Source organism: Leucopleurus acutus (genome assembly GCF_964270905.1).
Source record: "Leucopleurus acutus genome assembly, chromosome: 8".
NCBI lineage: Eukaryota > Metazoa > Chordata > Mammalia > Artiodactyla > Delphinidae > Leucopleurus > Leucopleurus acutus.
In genome coordinates this window covers 62243726-62271171 of record NC_139151.1, presented here as the reverse complement: position 1 = coordinate 62271171, position 27446 = coordinate 62243726, and the positions used below count along the sequence as shown (strand labels likewise).

General features: G+C 49.9%; 1 protein-coding gene across 6 annotated transcripts in view; it reads right to left on the bottom strand.

Moving 5' to 3' along the window:
• Positions 1-27446, bottom strand: part of PPFIBP2 (PPFIA binding protein 2) — a gene marked incomplete at its 3' end in the record, with an annotated part of 181769 nt that overhangs the window by 18922 nt on the left and 135401 nt on the right. For all 6 annotated transcript variants that reach the window (XM_082844193.1, XM_082844196.1, XM_082844197.1 and 3 more), the window contains 8 exons: positions 17057-17149; positions 12189-12300; positions 9554-9615; positions 8387-8462; positions 7179-7282; positions 5223-5290; positions 3609-3666; positions 2637-2678 (listed from right to left, as the gene is read on the bottom strand). In XM_082844193.1, the coding sequence (XP_082700319.1) occupies positions 2637-2678; positions 3609-3666; positions 5223-5290; positions 7179-7282; positions 8387-8462; positions 9554-9615; positions 12189-12300; positions 17057-17149 (615 nt within the window). The remainder of the gene's footprint in view (positions 1-2636; positions 2679-3608; positions 3667-5222; positions 5291-7178; positions 7283-8386; positions 8463-9553; positions 9616-12188; positions 12301-17056; positions 17150-27446) is intronic.

Sequence of the window (27446 nt, the reverse complement as noted above, 5' to 3'; positions counted from 1 at the left end):
CTTTCTCTAGTTGCCGCGACCGAGGGCTACTCTTTGTTGCAGGTGCATGGGCTTCTCATTGCGGTGGCCTCTCTTTGTTGCGGAGCACGGTCTCTAGGCACACGGGCTGCAGTAGCTGTGGCACATGGGCTTAGTTGCTCCGTGCCATGTGGGATCTTCCCGGACCAGGGCTCTAACCTGTGTCCCCTGCGTTAGCAGGCAGGTTCTTAACCACTGCGCCACCAGGGAAGTCACCAGCGGCGACATCTTTTGAAGTTTCATTTAGTTAAGAGCCAAGTGCCCAATAAATTTCTGAATTCAGTTTGCTTATAAAGGCATGTCCTGGAAATTGTTTGAAATGCAATTCAGTCATTGAACACTGAATACTAATCCTCTATAAATCATCTCAGAAAGGAGAGATACGAGAATAGTGGGCTAAATTTTCAAAGGATTCTGAAGGAACTGGCTGGTGAAGTGGAAATAATTGGAACCTTAAAAGATGGAGACCACACAATTTTTAAATTCATGATGACCCACGAGGTACAGCTGAACCTGATCAGACCTGTGGTCAAGACCAACAGTTTCCAAATACTAGCCCATGCAAGGGCTGCTTCCTAATCACCTGGGACACTTGTAAATATAAATTCCCGGGTCCCAACCGCACCCATGAATCAGCCCCTCTGGCAGGGCACCCCGGGAGTCTGTTTTTAAAATGAATCTCAGATTACTCTGACGCACAGTCAGGCCCGGGAACCACTGATGGTGGGGAAGGCAGAATTCAAAAAGTTTCGAGAACTGAAGGGCACGCCTCCCAGCTCCATATTATACAGGAGATGTGGGAGTGGGGAGGGCTCAGGAACAGATCTCCTGTTGCATCATCACACAGGCCTCCCTAAGACAGGGCAGAGACAACCAAGGCCTCCCATGTGGGCTGCCTTGGGAGGTCGCTGAGGAACTGAGATATAAAGAGGGCAGAGCCTCCTGTAAGGCGGGCTTCAAAGGCGGCCCAGACCTGTGAGAAAGACGATGAAAGGAACCAAGGGCAACAGAAAGGGCTCTCTCTCAGCTCTGCTCGGCCAAGAAGAGAAGCTAGGAAGGAAGGACTCACTGCTGGAGAAAGGGGTGCAACATCGGAACACGACACAGAGGAAACAAATGCTTGAGGTCGGTTCTGCGCCTGCAGTCTCTGAGAACAACCACCCTGGTTACAGGAGTGGGGGATGGAAATCTCGGGCAAGGAGCAGATGTGGCTGGTGACCCAGCTGCCCTGAAACAGCACAGAGGTAGCACACCTGAGCGGGAAGACCCCAGGCTGCGAGTCACACCGACTCGGGCCAAACCCTCACTCTCTTGAGGCCCTCAGAACCTCAGTTTTATTGTTTCTAAATAAAGAATAACAATTCCTGCCTCTGGCCTAGCACACGAGGACAGAACTAAACAGAGGCGCAGAGAATTACCCTCTGCCCAGGGTCTGGAGCGACAGCAGTAACCACGACCCCAGTCCCTGGAGCGAGGTGTGCACGGGGCAGACCCCGTCCACAATATTAGGCTCAAGTGTGGCCCAGGGCACGACGCAGAGCACGCAGCGAGGACCAAGTGCTCATCCTAAGGTGACAGAATAGGAACTTTAAGGGCTTCTGCCCTGCGCACGTGAGAAGATGGTAGCGCAGAGAGGGGCTGAGGGACTCCAGTTCTAGAGCTGTGAGGAGCAGGGGAGACTGACTCACTCCACGGACTCCACAGCGAGAGCCGAGCCGCGGATGCTCCTTCTAGGGAAGCCCAGAGATGGATCTAACAGACAGAGCTGGAAGAGAACACCGGGGGTGTCTTACAATGCCATGAGCTCTCGGTCACAGAAAGCAAGGGCCAGACACCACGTGAGGGGACGCTACAGAAGGATCCCTGCACCTGAGGCTGAGTGTGCTCCTGGGTTTTTTGTTTGTTTGTTTTAATTATTTATTTATCTTTGGCTGCGTTGGGTCTTCATTGCTGCGTGCGGGCTTTCTCTAGTTGCGGCGAGTGGGGGCTACTCTTCGTTGCGGTGCATGGGCTTCTCATTGCGGTGGCTTCTCTTGTTGCAGAGCACTGGCTCTAGGCGCGTGAGCCTCAGCAGTCGTGGTTCATGGGCTCAGTAGTTGTGGCTCGCGGGCTCTAGAGCGCAGGCTCAGTAGTTGTGGCGCATGGACTTAGCTGCTCCGCGGCATGTGGGATCTTCTCGGACCCGTGTCCCCTCCATTGGCAGGCAGATTCTTAACCACTGTGCCACCAGGGAAGTGTTCCTAGGTTTTTTAAATCATGACTTATCAGCGCAGAAAGGATGAGAGCTGTCATATTCCTCTACTTGTGTGCTGAGATCATAATATCCCCCTTCCCAGAGATCAGATCTACTTTGCCTTGTCAAAGAGGAATTATCAGAGCCTATAAGATGGAGGAGATGATAAGAAATCCTATCCCACAGATAATAGAGATGAAAGCACAGGATCCAGCTGGGTGCACATAAAAAGAAAACAGGAGAGGAAGTTTCGTCGTTCCTGTCACCCTGATACCCCTTACGGTTAACATATCGTAAGGTTACCAGAGCCGTAACTTGCCAAGTGAAAAGCCTCTGGCAAACAGCACAAGCTCACATAGACGAAAGGGACATGCGGTTAATGTACCTTGGGTTCTACCACTGGGGACAGCTGGTTCCCACCGACGCACTATGGGATGGCAAGGAGGATTTCAGTTATGTGGAGAAAAGGAGAACTGCGTTAGTCACAACAGCAACTTAGGGCCACCTGCCTGCCTGAACCTGCCAGGCTCACCCCTCCCTCCCCGTCTTTATGTCAGATCATCACCATCCGTGGAGGAAACACAGGTCACTGTCCGACCTCGTGGACACATGTCCCCGGGCAGCTGCCAGCAATCTGACTGGGGGAGCGAGAGGCACGTGATCGTGGGAGCAAAGCCACTGCCAGCTCCATCCTTCCTGGTTTTCTACTGTATCACCAGGGAGTCTGGCGTACTGCTGGACATAGAGGGATCTATGCGGCAAGGTCACTGAAGGTTGTCTATAGGGCAGGACCCCTGCATCTTCAATGACCTTGCTGCTCAAGAGCCTGTGACCGCCCCCCCTTCAGCATGGGGGTTACCCACCTGGTCAGGGGCCACAAAGCCCTCCTCATGCCTTTCTAGACTCCTTAAAAAGCTTCCTCTCCAATCTACTTTATCCCATAACCTACCCCCGGGGTCTCCTTTATCCACATTATGTCCTCATTCAAAATCTGTGCAACACTCCCAAGTGCCCTGGAGAAACAGGGCCCGGATTCGAGATGTCCTCTGGCTCCATCTGACTCGTGGCTCTGACCTTACTCCCTCCTACTCCGCACCGTTTCCCCTGCCCGTGCCCACCTCAGCGTCTTCTCTCACCAGCTCTAGGTAGCGTGTCCTGACTTGCCCTGCCTCTAGGATGCCTTGGGCTGCACTGCACCTGAACATTTTCTCAGAATGTTCCTGTAATTCCTGCCTGCCCAGCAAACTTGATAAAAGCTTCCACGAGGTAGGGACAGCACCCAGCCTGCGTATGCCAGCACTGTGCTGGGCACAAAGAAATAACTCAGACATCTTTATGGATAGACTGATGGGCTGACCTTATCCACGGATCCACTTCTCAGGTCTTCGAGACTACAGGAGAGTTTTTTCTGAGCCCTGGAAAACCACAAAAGAAAGTCAACAAGGAAACAGTAACTGGAGAAGGAGGCGCGTGGTATCATTCGCGCAGAAACTTCACATGTTTAACTGGTAGTCTATCTTGGGCTTAGGGTCAAGGGCAGGAAAAAAACCAAAACAAAACACCCTCTCATCATAACCATCACACGTAAGATGAGAACGGCCCGCTTTGGGGATGGCCTGGTCTGACAATGTCTTGGTGAGGGCACGAGAGCATCACCGAAATCCAAACCAAAAGTCCTTGGCATTCCTCAAAAACCCGAATACACGCAGTTCAGTGGCATCGGTGGGAGCTGGCTGTTGTGTGGTCATAAAAGAAGGCCAACGTCTGTGGAGTCAAAAGCCAATGCTGCCTTGTCTGTGAGTCTGACAGTAACCCAGCGAGGGAGGTGGTGCCGCCTTGGAGTGGAGACGAGCGCATCAGCCACAGCTCCAAAGCGTCACCTGCTAGGGTCCTTCAACCCTCTGCTCTGTCTCTGTATGCCCCGAGCAGTCTGCTCAGAGGAATTTGCTTTCTCCGGGGCTATTGTGCAGAGAAGGGCACCAACTGGATAGAGAAGAGGCGACAGGGTTACCTTGTGTCAATTCTCCTGGGCAGTGATATTTCTCAGTTCTTATGAATAAAGCAGCATCTGTTAGTACATTCGTCTCTTGTGAGTCTGGTCAGTGTGAGTCACTCAGTGCCGACTTCCGAGTGAACTCATCAACCAAATTTCTTCTGCAAAACTAAGGACTGGCCAGTGGCCCTCCTTGACGCTGCCGTTTTCCCCTGAGGCTAAAGGCTCAGGGAACAATGGCTTTCTGGAAATGGGGGTCAGAGTGCACAGGCTTCAGACCTCTGAAGACTCAGTGCCCGTCTGGGGAAGCTCCCACCACGCTTGCGGCTGTCTTCCCCAGATACCCTGGCTGAAAGGCAGCCTGCTCTCGGCAGCAAAGCTCCAGATCCCCGTAACTTGGAAATGTGTTCTAAAGAGCTGAGGTAGGGAACTGGAGATAGGTTCATTTTCGAGGGAATCAGTCAGGTGGCAGCGAAGTGACCCCACAGGCCAGCCTGTGATAAGCTCATTGCTATGTGAAGCTTCCCCAAAGCAACTGGACCAACTTCCCTGCGAGGAGAAATGGTCCTCCCTGGAGAATGTGGATTGTCACAGGGCTAGGTTCCCTGAGAGCAGGAAGGACGTTCCAGAGGGGCTGACGGGAATGACAGGCACACCTCATAAGATGCTCTGAAGAACCACTAGGGGGCACAGATGAGGTGCAGCCACCTCTTCTCTGAGGCCCCAACCCCTGGCCAAGTCTTTTCTCAGTGACAACGACCCGGACCTTCAGCCTGTGGGAAGGGAAGGCCCTCTGTGGCCAGGGCAGGTAGGCAAGGTTCATGACTGCTCCAGCATTTTGGCCCTTGTGACCACTGCTGGGGCCAAAAGGGAGGACAGGTGTGCTGAGGACATGGTGGCTGTGCTCACTGCCACGTCTGGAGCCCCGAGAGGGGCCTGAGAGCACAGTGGCTCCACGGAGGTGCTTGGGCCTCCTACCTGGTTTCCAGTGATTTCTGCGGTAGTGGGGGTGGTCCCGCCGTGGGAGAGCTACCTCTTGGAGATACCTGCACCAGAAACGGAAGAGTCACTGGACAGATACTGTTTGGAGACTACCCACCATCCTTTCCCCTTTTTTGGACAATTCCTCTTGGGGAGTTACATCTCCACCCCTGGTGGCTACATCAGTTCCAATGCCTTGCTTTTTTAAGATGCCAAAAAGGAAGACATACTGGAAAAGACCAGGCGCGTTCAGGGTGGTATGGCTGTAGACAAGGAGGAAGGTATACTGAACAACCTTGGCCAACTTGCCTCTCCTTCCAGGGCCTAAGTTCACATTCTAGCAGTAGAGTCCTGACAAGTCAGTCCTGAGACCTGAATCCCTGGCTGCCCCTGCCTTTTCTGAGCTTGGTTCTCCAGCTTTTCCTTTCATTCAGTGAGCCACTGCACACCCTCTTAAAAACATTCCTTGTTGGCAAAGGTCAGCTGGAGTCGATTTCTGCTGGCAATGAGCAACTCTGTAATTCATACAGTCAATCAACAAACACGAGCAACATCTACTGCCTGCCAGGCCCTGTGCTGGGTGTGGGGCAAGCACTGCCCACATCAGGGAGTCAGGTAAGTTAATTAGGATGAAAGAGCAATGCAACATGTCCCTCTGATACCAATACCTATAATATAATATGGGGATAAAGGGGAGGGAGAGGATCCTTCTTGTTGGTGGGAAGGTTAGGAAGGCTTCAGAGGGGAGAACACTTGAGCTGAATCTTGAGAAATGAGAATGAGCTTAGCAAGGAGGCCAGAAAGGCAAGAGTATCAAGGGTGGAATGAACATGAGCTAATCTGGTGGAAGATAAGGACACAATTTGATGTCTTTCCTGTCTGCAAGGGCTGCCTCTATTCTCTAGATCCCAGTATCTTTTTGGTCTACCATAGAAAGAACCCTGGCATCATAGTATGTAAGTTGTTAAACGCCTGGGCTTTTGTGTTCAAGTCCAAGTTCTGCCATCTACTTGCTGGGTGACCTAGAGCAGATTACTTAGCTTCTCTGAGCCTCAGCTGCAACACAATAAAAGAAGACTCCCAAAGGGGTCATGAGGAGTAAATGAGGTGAGTCACGTGCCGTGCTCATCACAGGGACCACCCAGAGGTACTGGGCATCAGTTACTGCTATCATTGCCAGCAATCTGGGATGCCTGCTCTGACTACATAACTGGGCCACCGGGTGACACTTTTGCTCCTCCCTTAATTAAAAGGGTTGAGTTGGACCGCTAAGATCCTTTTTATTGTGACTGTTCTGGAGCTTCAAGAACCTTTCGGATCCTGGGCTGAAACTCCTTCTTCATCTGAGATCTGTATCTATGAGTTAATTTGCCTACGTGTATCTAGACTAAGTCCAGGGAGGTTCATAGAACTGGATCAAATTTTAAACAAGAAAAAAGGAAATCTGTATGCTGGTTATAGGGGCGGGACGTTGTCTGTGAAATAGGGATGTATCACTTCAAAAGTTCAGCTATCCCTCCAAGTGAGCAATATGTATGCACTCATTCATTCATTCAACAAATATCTGTTGAATCCTGCTGGGCACCCGGCATCACTGCAGATCCTGGAGAGACCGTGGTAAATAAAACAAAGAACACCTTTGGTCTAGGCTATAGTCCAGAGAGGAAAGGCAAAAGTAAGCAAGGAAGCCAGTTAAAAAAGAAAATTCCTATCCTGGGAAGTCCAGTATCCACTATGCTGTCCCTCCCAACGGGAACACAGGCCCTGACCGCTCCCCAGCCTCAGTGCTCTTCCCAAGGCCTCGGGGGCTAACTCCATTGATTTAATTTTTTCCACCTGTCAAGATTTACACCTGAGACGTACCTGACTGGTACCTGATTAGATCCTCCCCCAGGCCCAGGGTAAGCTCCTGGGGCCTGCTGAAACCCCACATCATGACCGGAAACACAGTACCTCTGGTTTAAAAAGTTCTTCAGGGCCTTTATTTGCAGTGTTCCAGTTTCTGAAACCTCCCTCCAGTTCTTCCTCATTGATTGAGAGAGTTCTTTCTGAAGGCCCTGGAAGCATTAACACAGAAGAGATAATTACTACCACGTGACTTGTTTAGAAACCTATAATTGTACCACAAAATCCTAACGTTGTTTCTCCTTCATTAAGAAGGACAAAGAGGGACTTCCCTGGTGGCGCAGTGGTTAGGAATCCGCCTGCCAATGCAGGGGACACGGGTTCGAGCCCTGGTCCGGGAAGATCCCACGTGCCGCGGAGCAACTAAGCCCGTGCGCCGCAACTACTGAGCCTGCGCTCTAGAGCCCGCGAGCCACAACTACTGAAGCCTGTGTGCCTAAAGCCCGTGCTCCGCAACAAGAGAAGCCACCGCAATGAGAAGCCCGTGCGCCACAACTACTGAGCCTGTGCGCCACAACTACTGAAGCCTGTGTGCCTAGAGCCCGTGCTCCGCAACAAGAGAAGCCACCGCAATAAGAAGCCCACGCACCGCAACGAAGAGTAGCCCCCGCTCGCCGCAACTAGAGAAAGCCCACGTGCAGCAACGAAGACCCAACGCAGCCAAAAATAAATAAATTTATATTAAAAAAAAGGACAAAGAAAAACATAAAGGGACATTAAAAGTGTGATTCAGAAGATTCTTCAGGGCAACACAAATCAGCTCTCACTGCCCTGTGACTTCCTATGGGAACCCGGGTACCCGGCAACTCAAAGAAGGCTCCCCAAGTGTCCTGGCGTCTGCTGGGGAAGCTTTTAGATTCTCCAGGAGGTGGGGAGGCTCTAATCCCCAACGAGGGTATTAAGCTGCCTTCGGATCCAGGTTTGACTGCCCTCACTGCCTCTAAGAGGTGTCCTGGGCAGATGCGTAGATCTTCCAAGGGTAGGGATCGCCAATGGCTCGAGTTGAAGGCTGTCTTTCCTTGGCGATCTGGGTAGCTCCTGGAAGCTCTGAACTGACTCTGCCATTTGCCACAACTTCTGGCAAGCAACGGCTGCCAGTGTCCCCCCACCCAGGGCAGTCTAACCAGCTCCGTTCTCCAGCAGAGCAGTTCTCCAAATGAAGATGAGGACTCTTCTGGCAGGTCTGCCCCTGGATTCAACACCATAGAGATGGGATATGTGGGGGAGAAAATGGCAAAGCTCCCCCTTGCTCTTACCTTGAGTCGCCATCACGATCTCCTTCACCCTTCGGTACTGGTTTAACAGCCCAGTAAGCTCCTCTATCCGACGGTCCTGTCACAGGACAAGACAGATTTCTATGTAAACAACACCACTGGCACCTGGCGATTTCATCTGGGGGCCCTGGCTATGTTCTGGGCACACTGAGAAGAAATGCTATGTGGAAGCCATAGAATATTCCAAAGGGAAACACAGTGTCCAGGCCCTGGTTCTCAGTGGTCTACCTCCTGAGCAGCTGCAAGCACTCTTGCCTCTACCTGAAGGCTACGAGTCCAATCTCTAGTCATAAAACACTCCCTGTTTGATACAGCCTTCGAGGGGCTCAAACATTTCCCGAAGCACGAAACTCATTGTCTTCCTACCCTCCTGACATAGCCATTGAAATCCACCTCCTGGTCCGAGTATTGTCCTCTGGAGCTACGTGGAGAAAAAAAAAAAAAGACTAAAATAAAGCTGTCGTATTTCTCTCAAAACTCTCACTTTTCCGTAGGAGGCTGAGATTCCTTACGCAATAGAGAAAATTCCCAGAGGAGATCATTTCTTTCAGCAAAGGCTGGGGACCTGGGGAGGCCACACAGATTTCAGAGCTAGATAAACTTGGGTATGACCCTGGCTCTGCTATCTGTTACCTGACCTTGGGCAAACCTACATTAGCACTTTGAGTATGTTTCCTCGTCTGTAAAATGCAGGGTTGTGATCCTTAGAGCTGATGTTTTCGCCAGACAGGTGCTCTCTGGTTACGGAGGCGGCTATTTTAGGATTATGCATCACCAGTTACGATGGGTCTACCACCAGATCATGAACGTGGGAGACTGGTGAACCGTTCTTGAGTTTTGCTAGTACTCTGAGCAGCAGCTATGATATTGGCAGTAACCTCAGTGGTATTTTTTCCCCTACACCTGCATGAACAGGAATGGCTTTATTCTGCCTTTGGGAGATGCCATTTAGGCAAAGCTCCCAGGCATCAAAGCCAAAAACAGGTGGCTGAGCCATGTGTCTAGGAGGCAGAGGCCATTCTCCTGACACCTCCCTGAGTCGGTGGTCTGATGGGCACAGCCCTGTCCAAAATATCAGAGACTAATAGGACCAAACAGAACCAGGAATGTCAGCAGGGAAAGGGCAGGGCCGCTCCATGGCCATCTTACCTTATCTTCATTGGCAACAAGCAAAGTTTCCATCCCCATTTTCAGACGTTGGATTTCTTGGTCTAAAAGAATTTAGGTATAGGAAGAATTATTTACGTAAATGCAGACAACTATTCCCACCTGCTAAGATGCTAAGACTTTCCATATGAATAAGTTACACGTGGCTCCCTACTTCTTTAAAGAGCCCATGATGGTGTCTGGCATAGAGTCAGTCTCATTACGTATCTGTTGGACTATTAAACGAATGAACCTACTATTTTGTCTTCTCTTTAGAGACATTTGTGGGGAAAAAACAAAATGCCATTTATTCAAGGGTGACACAGAGGAACCCCAAATCTTTCACAACTGACATCCCACAAGGAAACAGACATTTATCCTCTATGACTTGAGTAGGCATGTACCTGGGCTGCTGCTAACTAGTTTTAGAGAGAATCACACTGTCCCATGGATTGTAGCAGAAGAGAATTTAAAATGAGAGAAAAAAGGAAGTCTATAGCTGAACAGAGACAGGGCAAGAATGATTATGTAAAAAAGAGTCAGTTTCTAAATTGGCTCAATTTAGAAGGTCACAGTCGGAATTGACTAACAGTGTTTAGCTGGATCTATAAGTATGTTAAAACAAACTCTACTGTTAAGGAAAGCAATCTTAGTTCATCATAAGCCTACAGAATTTCTCTATGGGCCAAGGGATCTTTGTAAGTCTGTGGTGGACAACACATTGCCTTCTCTCACCTTGGACCCAAGAGACTCTCTCGAATTCTTCCCAAACTAGTCTGGAGAGCCAGGTCAAAGGCTAAAGCCTAAAGGAGCTGGGGGTCTTTCTGCCCAATATGTGGAGGTCTAAGAATTAACACATAGCTAGTTTTTCCAAGCAAAGCCCTATACCCGTCCCCAAATTGGGTACTACAGAGAATAGGGATGTCTACATAAGAGAAATACAGCAGACAAGGGGACAAAAATACGTATAGTCACCCCATCTCCTTTCGGGATGCTTGCTACATCCGGCAAGAATAGGAAGAATGGATTTAGGACTTTGTGTAACTAGTTGTAGGGATTCAGCTTCAGAGGGAGGTGCAGAGTGCTGTTCACTATCTTAGGCTCTTGACGGCTAAAGATCAGCTTGGCAACCCAGTCTGTGGAGGGGAGGGCAGTAAACTCCAGACGAAGGCCGGCAAACCTCGATGCCTTGGGCAGGCCGCAGCCAGAGCAAGGCCCCGAGCACCAGCTCCAGGAGGCGCCCGGTGATGGAATGCGGTGGGGCCTGGAAGGCGAGGCCCGTGGGGAAGCACGGAGTGCAGGGGAAGCCTGCCTGGCCCACAAGTCAGGGCCTGGGGAGCTCTTTATGCAAGTTTAGCATCACAGACAGTCTAGAGTATCTCAGGGGTCTCCGGTCTCCACATTAAGCCATGGCAAGTAGGTGACATACTCAGTGGCTTGAGAAGACAAGAGAAAGGCTGGCGGAGGGATGAGCACATGGGTCACTAATTTCCTCCTCCCGCCTAAGCCATCGTTTCAGGGCTGCACAGCTTCCCCACCCCCGCCCGGGATCCAAGCTAAGTGGTGCTGGTGCCAAGGCCCAGCAGCACTGCTCTGCAGCCTGGGGGCCAGAGGAGAAGCCGGAGGGTGTGTGATCATTTTGTGTATAAGGCAAATAGCTGTAAATATCAAATACGCATTAAGAATACTTGAGGATTTAGCCGCTATTTTTAATCAGCAAGACTTGAACTCCTCAGGGACCATTCACCATCCTTTCACTTATTCAATAAATATTTCTTAGGAGCCATGGGCTGAATGCCATGTGAAGCTCTGTGGATATGGTCTCAAATGAGAGAGACACAGTCAGTGCCCCAGAAGGAGGATGACAGTCCATATAAGACCTCACAAAATACAACACTGATCAATTACAATAAGTACTATGAAAGAAAGAAAGAGTGCTGAGCTTGAGAAAAACGGGGGCACCTAGTTGAGGTAGGGTGGCCAGGAAAGGTCTTCCTGAGAGGTAACATTTAAGTTGAGATCCAAAGGATGGGGAATAACGCATCTGTTTCTGTAACGTCAGGCTCTTATGTGAGTACAAGGCAGGGCTCCATTCAACTGACTGAGTGAATTGCTAAAGCCTCTTCTTTGGTAATAACACAAAGACAAGTCCTTTCAATTAAGGGAAAGAGTAAAAGCCCCAGAGGCAGCTGCACAGAGAGCTTCAATGGTCAGAGTGCATCTGAGAAAAGCCTTCAGAGCTGAGTCCTCCGGACAGGGGAGGGGTTCATGGTAATGATTCCACTGAGTCCTCCAAACAGGGGAGGGGTTCACGGTAATGATTCCACTGAGTCCTCCGGACAGGGGAGGGGTTCACGGTAATGAGTCCACTGAGTCCTCCGAACAGGGGAGGGGTTCATGGTAATGATTCCACTGAGTCCTCCGAACAGGGGAGGGGTTCATGGTAATGATTCCACAACAGAGCTGGGCTTTATAGGCCCATGCGTGCACACATGAACACACACACGTACGTACGTACGTGCACATTTCATGCCTCCTCACACAGCAGTACACACACCCAGAGACACACATGCCCACTTATAAGAGAGGGCCCAGGGCCAAAGGGCAAACTGCATTCGGTCACAGTCAGCCCAGTTACCTTTCTCTGCATGGTCATTGTGCAGAGCTGCAGTCCGGGAGAGCTGACTGTGCAGACGCTCAATTTCTGCATCCTTCAGGGCTACCTGCTCTTGCAGCTGGGCTACCTCAGCCTGGAAGAGAAAAAGCCATCCTACCAGCTCAGAGGGACTACCAGACCATGACAAAGTACCTCAAGTCAGAGCCCAGGGCCAGTGGGTCCGAGGACACATTAGGAAGTTAGGAGCAAAGCTGCCAGAGGTGAGCAGTGAGAGGTGTTCACTGCCCTCCCCACAAGGTGGAGCTCTGCGGAATGAACGCGCTCTTCCTGGCCACTGAGGACATGCCCGTGGCCCTGGCCATCCACCTGCTCTTTCTCCTGCATCCTCCTGCCTGACCAGGCTCTTTCCCTCCCATGCCTTCTGCAGCCAAAATAAGTCAGAGGCCTGAGGAGGTGGGAACGTGCTCAATGGGAGGGCTGCCCTTGGTCCAAAGATGGATATTCTCTTTCTGGACACGGTCTTCCTTCTCCCAAGATATTCTGCAGTAGCATGTCCGTAAACCACTGTAACAAGTACGTTCATCTTTCGTTTTTCCACCCCATACAGTGGAAATCAAATCGCTACTAGTAGACAATGAGTGAGCCAAGAGTTCCCTCCCTCAAACTCTCCCACCCTGAATGCACAGCCACAGCCTCTGCCCAACCTCAGACATCTGTGCTCCTTTACCCAAATGAAATTACATACAAGCATTGCATACAGCATTCAGGTGTGCTGAGTGGACGTACTTTTGTCAATCAACACAGGCGCACACACACATTCACGTGGGCAGCAGCACTGGGTGGTTCCCAAGTCTCTACCAGCAGATTAAACTGCACACGTAACAGCAAGCCAGGTGGTCCCTGTGCTCCCATACTGATTAGAAGGTCAGAACTGGGTAGGTCCCATCCTGAGAGGCACGCTGGCTTTGGAGTTAAACTTGGATTCTCTCATTTCCTAGTTGGGTAAGTGGTTTAACATTTCTGAGTCTTGGTTCATCTATAAAACCAGGAAAACAGCATTTAGCACACGGGGCTGCAATAAGGAGTAAATATGGTAAGGGTTATGAACAGCTTAGTCTCATGCTCAGTAGACAGTGAGTCCTCAATAAATGCCACTTCTGTTGATACTCTCATCCTATTCCTTCCCTTATGGATAACTAGCTAGGTCTCTGAGCATCAAACCAGACCAAGAGGGGCTTCCCTGGTGGCACAGTGGTTAAGAGTCCGCCTGCCAATGTAGAGGACACGGGTTCGATCTCTGGTCCAGGAGGATCCCACGTGCCGCGGAGCAACTAAGACCGTGTGCCACAACTACTGAGCCTGCACTCTGGAGCCCGTGAGCCATAACTACTGAAGCCCGTGCACCACAACTGCTGAGCCCATGCGCCACAACTACTGAGCCCGTGTGCCACAACTACTGAAGCCCGTCTGCCTACAGCCTGTGCTCCGCAACAAGCCAAGCCACCACAGTGAGAAGCCTGCACACCGCAATGAAGAGGGGCCCCCATTGCTGCAACTAGAGAAAGCCCACGTGCAGCAACGAAGACCCAACTCAGCCAAAAATAAATAAATAAATAAATAAAATAAAATCTATAAAAAAGAAAAAAAACCAAAACAGACTAAGAAAGGGGGGTGAGAACTAACTCCTAGCCAGTCAACGGCACACACAGCAAAAGCTTCTACTCTGGGCACCTGCCCCCCATGTGGTAGCCCAGTCGGGTCCCACCTTTATTCTGCAAGGTTACGGTATGGGCTCGTCCTATCCCAAGGCCATTTTTGAACAAGTCAAGTAATCAAATGAGCACTGGTCCTGTTGGTGGCCCTTCCACCCAACAGGCCTGTGTTCAGCTTCAGGACACACGGGCTGAGAGCCTACTCTCCATCACCCCATGCTCACTGTGTTCTTACATCAACCCTCACGCAATCCTCACAGGAAACCATGGGAGGAAGCAGTACCCCTGCATGTCACTGGGGAGAAAACAGGAGTAGGGAAGGATTCGACTCCCAAGTCACAGAGCTATTCAGCGACCAGGTCAGGACGTGAACCCTGCCTGCTCGAAAGCCAGGGCTCCACCCAGTCTAGGCTGCCTGTGGCTGAGTTAATAGCACAGATGAGGGCTCCTCGTACGGGGAGAGGGCTCCCTGAGCCCACCTCAAGGGGTTCTGGACAAACCTTCCCTAACATCCCCAAAATGGGCCCATGTAAAAACAAAGAGGTGGCAAAGGGGTGGGGTTCCTTACCCAAAGTCCCTACAGAGCACTGTCCCTTTGCTTGGTTTCCACCCACAGAGGACAGAGAGCTGGGTCCAGCTGTACCAAACGGCTTGCAGAGACTCGCGGCCACGGGCAGCTTGGCACAGCTAACCCAGGGCCTTGGAGCCCGTGGGCTTACGATTGATGGCGACAGTGCCTTCTGAAAATATTAGCCTTGGGACTCAATCCAAATGCCTCTCATTTCTACAAGGGCCAGAATATTCTTGGAAGATATTCTCTTAACTTTTCTTGCACCTTCCACACCCATTTCTCCCCTTCCTTGTAGACAGGGTGAGAGCTGGTCTCTGTTAGGAATCCGGATGCCTGATTCTTGTCTGCGGGCCCCACAGTGGACACCAGTGATGAGATGCTATCAAGGCAGAGCCCAGGCTCTTCTTCTCTGAGGCCTGCCTCTGGGTGAAGTCATTTATTTACAACTCTACAGACCAAGTGGCTGGGCCCAACCTCCCATGTGCCCATTTTCACAGAATAGGCCAGAAATGACAGGTCCTCTCTTACGCTGAGAAAGGTATCTGTCCCTAAGCTGGGAAGTCTACAACAGCCCAGAGGCCGTGCACCTGACCATGGGGAAAAGTATGCTACTGCCATGGCCACTGAGGCTGGAGCTGTGTGGTGAGAGGTCTGGGACAAAGCCAGGCAGAGATGGGGGCTCTGCCTCCCTGCAGATCCTGGGCCTTATTAAACCCAGGGACCCTGCCCTACCGCCGCTGCACTGAAAGATGAAGCACACTGACGGACTGAGAAGCTTTACACAGAAAATGGAAGAACTTTCAAAAACAAGGCAGGTTTCAACTGCAGGGAATTAGGATGACAGAGGGAAAAGAGCATGAGTCTTGGAATGACACAGATCCAGATCAGAACCTCCCCTTGGCCACTCTGAGCCTCAGTTTCCCCACCAGGAAAACGAGGACAATAAATCAATAGACCTCGCTGGGCTCTTTTATGGACCAAATGAGAAAATGTGTACAAAGGGCTGGACCCATTCTGGCACACAGGAGGGTCTCCAGACGTGGTGGTTATTAAATAATCCACAGTATCTCAAAGGTCTACATGCCAAGGCAAAGCGCTTAGGTGATTCAAACGAGTTGTTGGGTTTTATAATAGAAGGTGGAGTGTACAACTTCGAAGGTTTCACCAAGACAGGACTCGCTTGAGGGGACCATGGGGATGGAAGGTTCTGAGCTTTCAGAGAAACGGTGCTCCTAGAACTGGGGGTTGTGAAGCACAGTGCACACAAGGGGACACGTACATAAGAACAGAGCAGTAGATGATCAAGCAGATTGTCTAGCGCTGGAGCTGACTAGCTGTAAGATCTTGGGAAAGTTGCCTAACTACTCTGTGCCTCAGTTTCCTCATCTGTAAAACAGTTAAGAAAATTACATTTATGCAATAGAATATTATACAGACATCAACATCATGTTCGGAGTTTTCTTTTAATAGCATGGTATAAAATTGTGTATAAATTATCAACATCAAAATTAAGAGAGAGAGAGAGAGAGAGACCCCAAAAAAAGAAATGCCTGGAAGGAAATATTAATAGTGGTAGCTCTGGGCAGTAAACGAATGATTTTTATTCTTTTAAATTTTTGTGGTTTAAAATAATCTATAACGGTTATTATTGTTTTTAGAATCATTTAAAAGTATAGAAAAAATAAAACTGAAAGTACAAACTAGATGTTAAGAAAACTCTAAGAAGTAAAGATGAAGATGCCTACAGGACCATGTGGTAACACCTGTGGGTGGCGCTGCAGAGCTCTCAGTGGAAAGGCAGGCGTGCACCCACCCACCAGAGGGAGCCTGGCCAGCTCCTCAGGCGGAAAAACTGCTTCAGGGTTTTAGAGCTTCCCACCCCCAACCCCAGAGCGTTACTCCTCTGCCTGCAAGGAAGTCTAACTGTATATGTGAAATTTCCTAATGCTTAAGTGACAGCTAATTCGACGTTTTAAAATACAACGTTCTGGCCAAAACAATAAATGTGTGGGCTGAATCCATTCCAACTATTAGAGGAAATGAAGGAGGAAACTATTAGCGAAAACAAAGGAGGGAGGGATAAAATTTATTTCATGAAAGAATGTATCGTGGGTGTCCTTTAGATAGCAAGCTCCCCAGTTCAACAGAAACATGATCTGGTTACAAAAATATGACAAGTATATATTTTCAGGAATTGCTAAAAATAAAAGCATACCTCTTTCTAGAAACTGATTATTAGAGGGGCTGCTAAATTTAAAATGATGCAGCTAAGACAATGTTGGCATTCATCTGCCCTAGGACTCATCACTCACTCGTAGAGGCCCTGCTTGGCCCAGTGTCAGCCTGGGGCGGGGAGGGGGTGGGGGGTGCCATGGGACACAGAGAGAGGAAGGAGACTTGGCGACCTCAGCAGCTCATAATCTCATGGGCTTTCCCCAGGAAAAGAGCCCTCCTGGATTAAATCTGTCTGCTCGCACAATCTGGGCACTGTTGCGTGTACACGCAGTGGGATCAATTCCCATTCCTCAGCCTTAGGCTACGGTACACCCCAGACCCTCCCCACTGGGCCTCAAAGCCTTTCCATAAACATCAGAACCGCCTTTTACCTTGGTGGCCTTCAGTTTCCATTCATACTGGTTCCGTTCATTTTCCAGCTCTTCCACCTTGATTTTGAGGTGCCGGAGCTCCTGCAGTAACTCCTAGGGGGGTGACGAAGAAAGACAGAGTTCTGATGGTTAAAGAACAGGATGCTCCTGGGATCTACAACCCTGGGTAGCACATGCACAGTGGATACCAAGGCAGGAGCGACCGCGTCAGGCTCCACGCTGTGGCTCCAATCTTTAAACACGGTCCTCGTTTCAGGAAAAGCTATGCGCCCATTACAAAACAAAGGCCAGGGAGTTCCAGACAAAAGGAAGAGAAAACTTTCTTCTTCTTTGCAGAACTTGTTCTCCCCGCTCCTTTCTGACATCTGTGTTCCCCGCAGGGTGTGCCCAAATCATGCACGTGTGTGTAGGGGGAAGGACAGGTAGGAGTTGGGAGCAAGAGAAACAGAGACGCAGAAATGAGGCAGCTTGTTACAGACAAAGTAGCAGGAAGCAGGCTAACAGGGAGCATCTGTCTGTGCTGGGGGTCGAGGAACCCAGGGGAGGAGGCCGGTGTTCCTACAAGGCTTCACAGAGGAAGTGACAGCCAGGAGGATAGACACAAAACGCTAAAAGGACAAATGCTAAGTGTGAAATGCAGAAGCCGGTCTGGGTGTTCCAGTTCAGAGTGGGGGTTGGCTTGAAGAAAGGAGGGAGGGAGGCGGCGTCCAGGGAGAGGGCAGACAGCCTGCTGGGCTGGAGCACAGGATGGGCAGCATTCAGTGGGAAACGGTGGGGCCTTACTGTAAAGGCTTTGGGATGAGAATATGAGGCGATCTGATGCCATTCTTTAGAAAGTAGGGAGCCTCTGAAGGTTGCTGAGTGGGGAAGTGACATCTAAACAACTTGCCGGTGGTGGCGCTGGAAATCAGGGCTGTATCTTCTGACCCCAGGGCCCCTGCTTTCTCAAGTACCCCTTTTAGTAAAGACACCGCTGAGCACCCTTATCCCAAACCTAGGTTCCTTTAATGGACAAATGGTCCTGCTGACTGGTTTCTATCAGAAAAATTAGCATAAAAGCGATTACTTCCATAGACCTTCTGAACTCCAGATTCACATAACAAACTTCCCACAACATCTCCACATGGATGGCACAGAGGCATCTTACGACTGTCATGACCCAAGTGGAACCCTTAACTCCCCCTCACAGACATCCCTGTCTCACTAAATGGCATCTCCATCCTGTGCCAGAAACCTGGGCTCCACCCTTGGCACCTCCTTCTGTCTCCCCCCCCCCACATACGTAGCTCATCCCCCAAGCCTTCTAAATTCTACCTTCAAGGAAATCACCTGAATCTCTCTTTTATCTCAACTCTAGCATCACTAGCAGTTACTGCTGAGAGCCTGGACAGCCTCTCCACTGGTTGGTCTTCTGTCATCTTGCCCTTCTTGAAGCCATCGACCCCCATGGCATCCAGGGGAACAATACAATTACAGCACAAGTCTGATCCTGGCCCTTCCCTGCTCCTCAAAGCTCATGAACTTTAACCCACGACCAGTACGGCCCGGCCTAACCCAGCACCCTGCCTGCCTCTTGTGCTACTGTCTCTCCCCAGTTATGCTCCAGCCATGCTGGATACTTTTTAGTTCCTCTTTCTGACTTGGGCCCTCACACATGCCTCTCCCTCCCTCTGTCTGGAACTTTCTGCCAGGTTAACCCCTGCCCATCCTTCAGGCCGCCATGAGCAAAGCTATTCCAACCTCTACAGTTCATCAGGTCCCTCTGCTATACTCTCTTGTGGCATCTGTATAATCTTATATCATTTGCAATTGAACAGTTACTGGTGTGATTGCTGATGGCTAGTTCTCCTACACTGTGAACTCCGTGAGCTCTGCTAACCTCTGGCACATAGTTAGGTATGCGTTATTTCTTGATGAACGAACACTTGCAATTCAAGCCATCATTTAACGGGCCTTTGCATCCTGAGACAACCCACCAGAAAGTTACATTGCTTACACTTGCATTGTGCAGGGATATTCACTAAGATTTTCTTATAAATGAGGTGAACATTTGTCGATGCCCTTTTAGAAACGTATCTTCCAAGCTAAGGTTACTGCCTCTGTGATCTGCAACATTAGACTTTAAGGCCTGTTGTGACTTGTGGCAGATCCAGGATCATTTTCTGAGAACATTTCTGGCCCTGCCTGAGGGGACGCCAGGCCTGCTGATGGCAGAACTGCAAGTGTACAGGTTCCTGCTGAGGAGCTGCCACTGTGGGGACACAGAGCAGGATGATCTCCAGGCTCTGTGACCTCTCTGGCACATCCCCTTCCTTCTAAGCTATTTGTTGCCCATCGTGGGCTATAAACACTGGTGCACAGTGTAACTGCTTTTACAAGTCTTTCTGGGGTAACCCACTCACCAGGGGGCACGCCCAGCACCCCTCTCAGAGCTTCCCTTTCCAAATCTACACCTACATCTTGACTCTCAATTTTTTCCCCACTGAGGCCCCCTCCCCTCATGCCCAAGTCTGGGTGGAGATTTCCAACATGTCCCATAGTTGAGTATGGACCATGGCAACTTCCTACAGACATGGCTACTACGCCCTTGACTTTCCCTTGGGCTTCCAAGTCCTCTTCGATAGCGGGCCTTGGAAGCACAGGCTCATCTCTGGGCAGCTGCCACCACAAAGGACCTGGTGACACCAGCGCAAGGGGCCAAGTCCAGAATCCCAGGCAGATACACCCCACAGGGCCCACAGGTCATGAAACCCCTCGAACGTGATTACACGGGAGAGCTTTTCCCGGAAATTCAGATGATGAGAGTTGTCACAGCCTGTGGACACTTGTGTTCTAGTTTCTCACTGGGGATAAACCTCTTTAAAAATAAACTTGAGAGGATTATTTTATGATGCTATTTTTTCTTAAATTAAAAAAAAAAAAAAATCATGGGAGCTGAAACTTCATTTACTCTCCCAGCCCAGGAGGGAGGATGAGTGTCTGCGTCGTACCTGGGAAGGGGACCCGGAGCTTGCTTTTACACCAGCGCCCCGTCACTCAGGGCGCCTGACACACCTCATTCCCAGCCCTGAGAGAGATCAGTACCGCCACCGGTCCGAGGGCTGGCCTCGCCGGCTCAGACCCCGTTCAGCGAGGGTCACGGAGCTCAGCTCACATCCCGAGGGGGGCAAGTCCCAAGCTCTGCCCAGAGGTGACCACGGATCCATGTTAAGCCAGCGCACGCTGTTTCAGGCAGGAGAAGCCCCGGCCCCTCCGCCAGCGAGATGCCACACACACGCATGCTCTGATATACTTAAGTGTGGTTCCTACAGGCGACCCCTCCCAACGGGCACGCTCCTGGCCGCAGGGCTGGGGCCGGGCCGCACCGTCGTCGGCTGCCACCTCCTCAGGGTGGTCCCTACTGAGTGAGAGGCGCTCTTGAATCTGCCTGTGGATGTCCAGCTGCAGCCTACACATCTGCTGCTGCAGCTCACCGATCACATTCAGAACCGACTGTAGGAAGGAAGAGAGAGGAGAAGAAAAGCACGCAGGGTCAGTCAGCGCTCAGACATGGAACTCCTTAGGAGAGCAGAACAGAAGGATGGAAGTGTGCGGCAGGGGGCACAGCGGTCGCTGTCCGTGACCATATGCTCTCTTCACAGGAACCAAAAGACGTGGCATTTTCCCTGACCTGCCCCATCCGTGGGCCCGTCTGCAGTATGGCCTTCGTGCCATACTGGGGGCCGTCCTTGCGTGACAGCGTCTGAGGCGCAGAGTCTAGCAAGAGCGGAGATGGGATCACATATGGATGCATCCCTTCTACACTCGCCGACGCCCTCCCCAAACGTGCCAACACCTGTGCACAGGGGACATACGGCGCACAACACGCGCACGCACACTACTACGTCCCCAGCCCTAAACGCTCCCTCACACCCGACACCAGACCTGACTCCTCTGTAGCCTCAAGAACATTATGACCTTTTATGGCAACTTTGGAAAATAACTGCAACCCTTGGAATTCATACCTACTCAGTTCTGAATCCCTTGCACTAGCAGCTCTGCTGGGCTTTCCTTTATCTACTCCACAGACATCTAGCGTCACTCCGCAGAGACCCACGGCCACAGTGAGCAATAGCGCTCGCAGGTGAGTGAGGAGAAACACGCATATAGCAGTCACAACAGGCTGTAAGTGCTACACCAACAGGACCATGGGGTTTCCCGGGAGCGGTGAGTGACTAATTCCGCCTGGGTCGAGACAAAGAGATGGGACGAGTCTAAGTGATGTGAAGTAGGCGCGTTCTAGATCCCTTGCCTGTGTGGGGAAGTAAAGGGGACGAGGAGTCATGGGCCTGGCTGGCAGGGTGGAGGATGGTGCCACTCATGGCAACAAGAAACCCAAGAGCCTGGGGAAGACTGCGGGCAGCTGACGGGGCCGGGGCATGGAGTTAAGGAGACAGTTGGCAACAGATCCCAACAGAGCCTAGGGTGGGTGGGTGGGTGGGTGCCATTTAAAGTGTTTAGCCCGTCTCTGCCCACCTTTACTGACATTCTGAGCACTGGCACCTGGTACTGGGAGGTCTGCTGCCTGGCACCATGAGAACTGTCCAGGCATGCTAGAAAGAGGTTTTCCATCCCCCACAGAAGCAGTGTTTCCTAAAAGAAGAATGTAGAAGGAAATGTAGAAGGAAAACGGAGGGTCCGGATGGCAGCTTGGGTCTGAGAGGGCACTGCTAGGGCCCCTACGCCAGCCTGCTCTCCCTCCAGCGATGCCACTTGAACTGGCAGAGCTGCAGATGCAGGCATCGCCGTCATAAGCGGGCTCCTGGCCTCCCAGCCACTCTCTCCTGGAGCTAGCTCACCTGAGTTAGCCCAGAGACAGCCCCACGTTGTCTTTCCCCAGAGTCAGTCGTCAGAGGGTTGGCTTCACCTGCTCGTCTGACTTTGGTAAACACCTCACACGGTGCCCTGGCACACGGAGGCCTTCGATAAATGTGAGTTCACTTTCCCCACTGCTTCTCCTTTTGCCACCAAGTGTTTGAGCCAAAAGAAATGAAGGAGAGAAACCGGGAGAGCAACAGAAAACACCTCAAGGTCATGCAACACAGTTAAGGCCCATGTGACATCGATCGCTGACAACAAAAGCCCAGTGGCTCTGCACCCTCCAGCATGCTTCCCTTACTGGCCACTCTCCCAGAACCTTTAGTCTCTCCTGGTCACTGGCCCTGCCGGTCTTCACACCTGCTCTTCTCTCTCCTATGTAAGTTTCAAGAACGTCACGGCCCTCACTCTTCTCCTGTTCCCTTCATTGTTGTCTCTCTCAAGTGAGGGGTCTAGACCCGCTGGCCCTGATTTTCATCACCTCATCCCCACCCCCACTCTCCAGGCAGATGAGCTCGAGCTCTATCTCCAGCACAAAAGGGGTCAGCACCCTCCTCGCGGTCAGATCCACACACGCATCCTCTGTCCTCAAGCTGTGTGGCTCCCTCGTCTTACTCCTTACCTCCGGCAGCTCTGCACTACTCAGGTTCTCCTGGCCTCTCTTTTACTCTTTTCCTGCCAACTTATGGATCGCTCCAGTCTGTGTAGGTCTTCATGAATCCCAATGTCAACCGATCCACTTAGTTTTCCTTTGGCTTCCTGTCATCACAACTTGAAGGCCTTCTATATCAGCAGCTAAATTATGGACTAAAAATGCACACCAGGCAGGAGGACTAAAGGCAGATGACATGACCCTCTCCAAAAAAAATCTTCCTAGAGGTAGTCTTAAGGTATTATTCATTATCACTTAGGTACCGATATGCCTGTTTTAGCATTCATCCTATATTCCTCTGTCTTATCCACAAGACTATCCCAAGCAATGTTTTCGCAGTGCCTCACTGAAGTGAGGATTTACCCAGCCTACCACTACAAGATGCACTCCTGGCCAAACCAATGAGGCCAATTAGACGTAACTTACTCTTAATGGACACAGATCCCTACTTTGTCTTCTCATAAACCATCATAGGGTTGACCTCAAACTCAACAGACTGAATTTTATAGAACCCTTCTAACTTTCTTTGCCATTTTGAAAAAAGAGGAGGAGGAGGAGGAGAAGAAAATGGTTACTTCCAGTTTTTCAGCAACTCACTTGATTTCTCCAATTCCTTAAAATTCACTTATAAACAAGCAGCCTGGGGACTGCTGTCCTAAGTTCTGTGCACCTGTCAGAGGTATCAGTGGAACCAAGCCCATTCTTTCTTTGATCTTCTTATTGAGAACATAACTTTAAAGGAAAATCTTCCCGTTGTCCTCAGAACTGTCCCTTTCAGTGGGGTTTGATCTTCCTGATGCAGTTCGTGCAGGTGCACTTCTCTCTGTCCTTCCTACCTTTTGTACAAGCCCCTTTGAAAACTGGTTCCTCTTAAGGTACCTCTACCTTTTCCTTTTTATTGGTATATTATTTGTGAGGTTGCACAGTCAGAAATAAGTATATTTTTATGTAGTTCAATATCCTTGAGTCATCGCTTCTATTTCTGAACTTTCAAAGGTATGATTTCCAAGGTCCACAGTGCATGTCTGGCTATGCCGCGTTCTCCCCTCCCTCCCTGTCATGAACTCTCAAAATAACAATGGCCACTCTCTCAAGAGACCCATCACTTTCACTTCATAAACTAGTTTCTAGCTTTGCTTCAGCATTAGAGCCAGAGTGGCAGATTGCCTGGTTTCTTTATCTACATTCAGGGCAGAAACTATAAATGGGGGGGGGTGGAAGGCAAAAACAAAAACCAACCCTTCAATACCTAGGTGTTGGGTAGGAGTTTATTTATTTATGTATTTATTTTGGCTGCGTTGGGTCTTCGTTTCTGTGCAAGGGCTTTCTCTAGTTGCAGCAAGCGGGGGCCACTCTTCATCGCAGTGCGCGGGCCTCTCGCTATCGCAGCCTCTCTTGTTGCGAAGCACAGGCTCGGGACACGCAGGCTCAGTGGCCATGGCTCACGGGCCTAGTTGCTCCGCAGCATGTGGGATCCCCCCGGACCGGGGCACGAACCCGTGTCCCCTGAATCGGCAGGCGGACTCCCAACCACTGCGCCACCAGGGAAGCCCCCCTCTCCTCTCTTAATAGGTCTTTTCTCTCCCATAGGGCAGAGCCTTTTGTAGTGGTGTTTTCAATCTTGGGTCCCACATCATAAAGTCCAAGTGACATTTATGAGGGTCTAATCCCTGTTCTGTAATCTCAACTCACTTTATTACTCTTGCTTTGCCAACCGTCAAAGTTTTTGTTTCGGGGCTTCCCTGGTGGCGCAGTGGTTGAGAGTCCGCCTGCCGATGCAGGGGACACGGGTTCGTGCCCCGGTCCGGGAAGATCCCACGTGCTGCGGAGCAGCTGGGCCCGTGAGCCATGGCCACTGAGCCTACGCGTCCAGAGCCTGTGCTCCACAACGGGAGAGGCCACAACAGTGAGAGGCCCACGTACCGCAAAAAAAAAAAAAAAAAAAAAAAAAAAGTTTTTGTTTGTTTGATGGTTCTTTTCGATGTGAAGCTAACTACTGGGCACTTCCCATAATCATAGTCTTTCCCACCCCAACCTACCTGTTAAACTTGTTCACAACTTTAGTTGTTTCTCTCCCGCTTCCTTCATGCTCAGTTTAATACTGTCCTGCACTCTGACACGTAGCAGGTGGGAATACCACCTCCACATCTGTCAAAATGTCAAGTGTGTTGTACCCTTTGACCCTTCCATTCCACTTCAATATCCTCACACATTTACACATTTATTCACAATAGCATTATTTGTAAGGGCAAACCCTTGGAAACTTAAATGTCCACCCAAGAGAGAACTGGTTAAATAAATGAGGGCATAGTCAGAGCGTAAAATAATATGTAAACATAAACATGAATGAGAAAGTTTTTTTTCTAACGTACTTGACATGAAACAAGCTCTATGACTGCTCAATTAAAAAAAAAGAAACGTCTAGAATAATGTGTATCTGCAAATATGAGGGAAAGAATTTATCCATATAAATTTGCTTGTCCATGCATAAGATAACTCTGAAGGATACAAAACAAACTGACAACACTGGTGTCTGACTGCTGGCTGGGGAAGGAGAGGTTTTGCTGCATACACCTTTTTGAACTCTTAATTTCTGAATTGTTGGAGTACATTTCCTGTACAAACAAAAATGAGTAAACAAAATAAAAACAAGAATAATAAAACTCTCCGAAGTCAGGCCAGCTGTTCTCTAAGCAAACACAATCTTCCCAGCCTTTGCTCTGTACTCCAGGTTCATCATTCCCATTGCAACAGTTCAGAAATCAGAATCCCTCCCCTTCCAAGGTCCCACCCATAGGAAGAAAGGAAGCAGGACACCTGTGCTGTAAGACATTCCATTTTCTACCAGGAAATCCTAGAGCTCGTTTCCAATTCTCTTCAGGCTTATGTATGTCCCTGATCAATTGGGCTGACTTCATTTCCAAGCACATGCTGGATCCCTGTTCCCCTCTAGAAAGGCTGCTCCGCTACTACACGCAGAACCCTTTGGATCTCACAAAGGGATCCAGCTGCAGGCCTCCCTGCACCCCCAGTGCTTAGGGAAGCCACATGCCCTGCTCCAAGGAAGATCTCTCCAAGGGACATGCCTTTGATAGGTGGGCCACCCCGAGGTTTTCCTTTGCCTCTGGATCTCTTTCCTTCATGTGCCACCCTCCTAACTGTGGTATTTACTTTCCATGTTGGTCACTTTTCCTGCAGTCCTGCTTTTCAGGAGTGAACCCAATTGGTCCAATCTTGGGTCTCCTGAAATGACCCAGGACCACTGCGAAAGGCTCAGGAGAAAAGGTACAGTAAACAGGAAATCCAGTATTCACCCACGTCTCCTAAGGGTCACCACAGACTCCTGAGCGAGGCTGGCTATCAGGATTGTCTCCATTTAACAAGAAACCTACACCTCAAAGTCCTTGGGTTTATAGACAAACATTTGTAATCACTTCCACAGATGACTACAGGGCGGCAGGATACCTGCTTAGGATAAAGCCTGAGCTACACAGAGAAAGTTTATTTCAGATCTGGCTACCTCAGAAAAGTCCTGCCTCTTTTAAACCACAAGCAATCAGGCTTTAGGCTAAGCACATTCACTGGAAAAACAGCAGCAGTGTAGGATGGGAAGCAACATTCCCTTTATTCATACAACTACAACCTTGATGACCCCAGCTAGCCAAACGTCTCCCTCAAAATAAACAGCTCCACCACGCACATGACAGTAGTGCAGCTAGCTTCAGCAGCCCTGTCCATGGTTGTAAGCCTAGGGTGTCCCAGATAGTTACAAACAGTGGTAGAGAGTCTGAGCATACCAGTAAAGACTATGTTTAATGACAAGAATGAGAATGTTGCTTCAGGTCATATGGCTGTTGTTCCCTGATTATCACAAGTTTGAACAGCCAGAAAAACTCCTCCACGTGGAAACCTAATGTTTGTACTAGCAACTGGGAAGGGCTGTTATCGGGTAGGACTGAGGCCAGCAGCTCAGGGTCTATGGTGCCTCATGCACGAATAGTCTAATGGAAAACAAAAGCAAAAATTCGGATTGAAAAATAATCCTTCAGAAAAGAAAAAATAAAGCAAACAGTAGAATGACTGCCTTAGCCGTGCTTGGCCCAGAAGTGGGAGCTCCCCTTCCTTCCCTAGAAAGGAACTGAGCTGCTCCAGCTCGGTACTAACTCAGCATTCTGCCACCATGGACTGACTCTCATGCCCACACACACCCATGCGTGGGCCCATGTCCCCTACAGTGACTGGTTCAGAACCAGGCACGTGACCCAAACTGGCCCACTGATATGCAATCCTGGGGTTTTGCTGGAATCTTTGAGAGAGAGAGAATCTCTCTCTCTGCAGAGGTTGCCAGGCTAGTAGGATCTAAAGCTGCTGACGGCCATCTTTGTCACCACATACAGAGAGCCTTCCTGAGAATAAGGCTAAAACAGAACCGAATGAGACACTAAGCCTGATTTCCAACGACAACACGGTAAAGCCAGCTGGATCTAGTGATATCAGCTTTTTAAACCCTAGACTATTCCAGTTGTGTGACCTAATAACCCTCTCCCTCTTTCCTTTCTTTCTTTCCCTTGTTTCCCTCGCTCCCTCCCCTCCCTCCCTCCCTCGGTTTTGAGTTGTCTCTACCACTCTAAGCCTTCTTACAGAGTTTATTCAATTCTGCCCCCAAGCCTGAATGTATATCCCCACGTGATCACACATTTTGAAACATTGGTAAAATAATTCTAAACCTGTAGAAAATCTAATTGCTTCTCCCTGAACATTTAAGAAGCACAGTCTAGTTAACTAACACTTCACACAGATAAGCTTTGACTCTAATGTAGCTAGGTCGACATTTACATTTCTCGCATGCTTAAAAACACAATCAGTAAGTAACTGATAAAA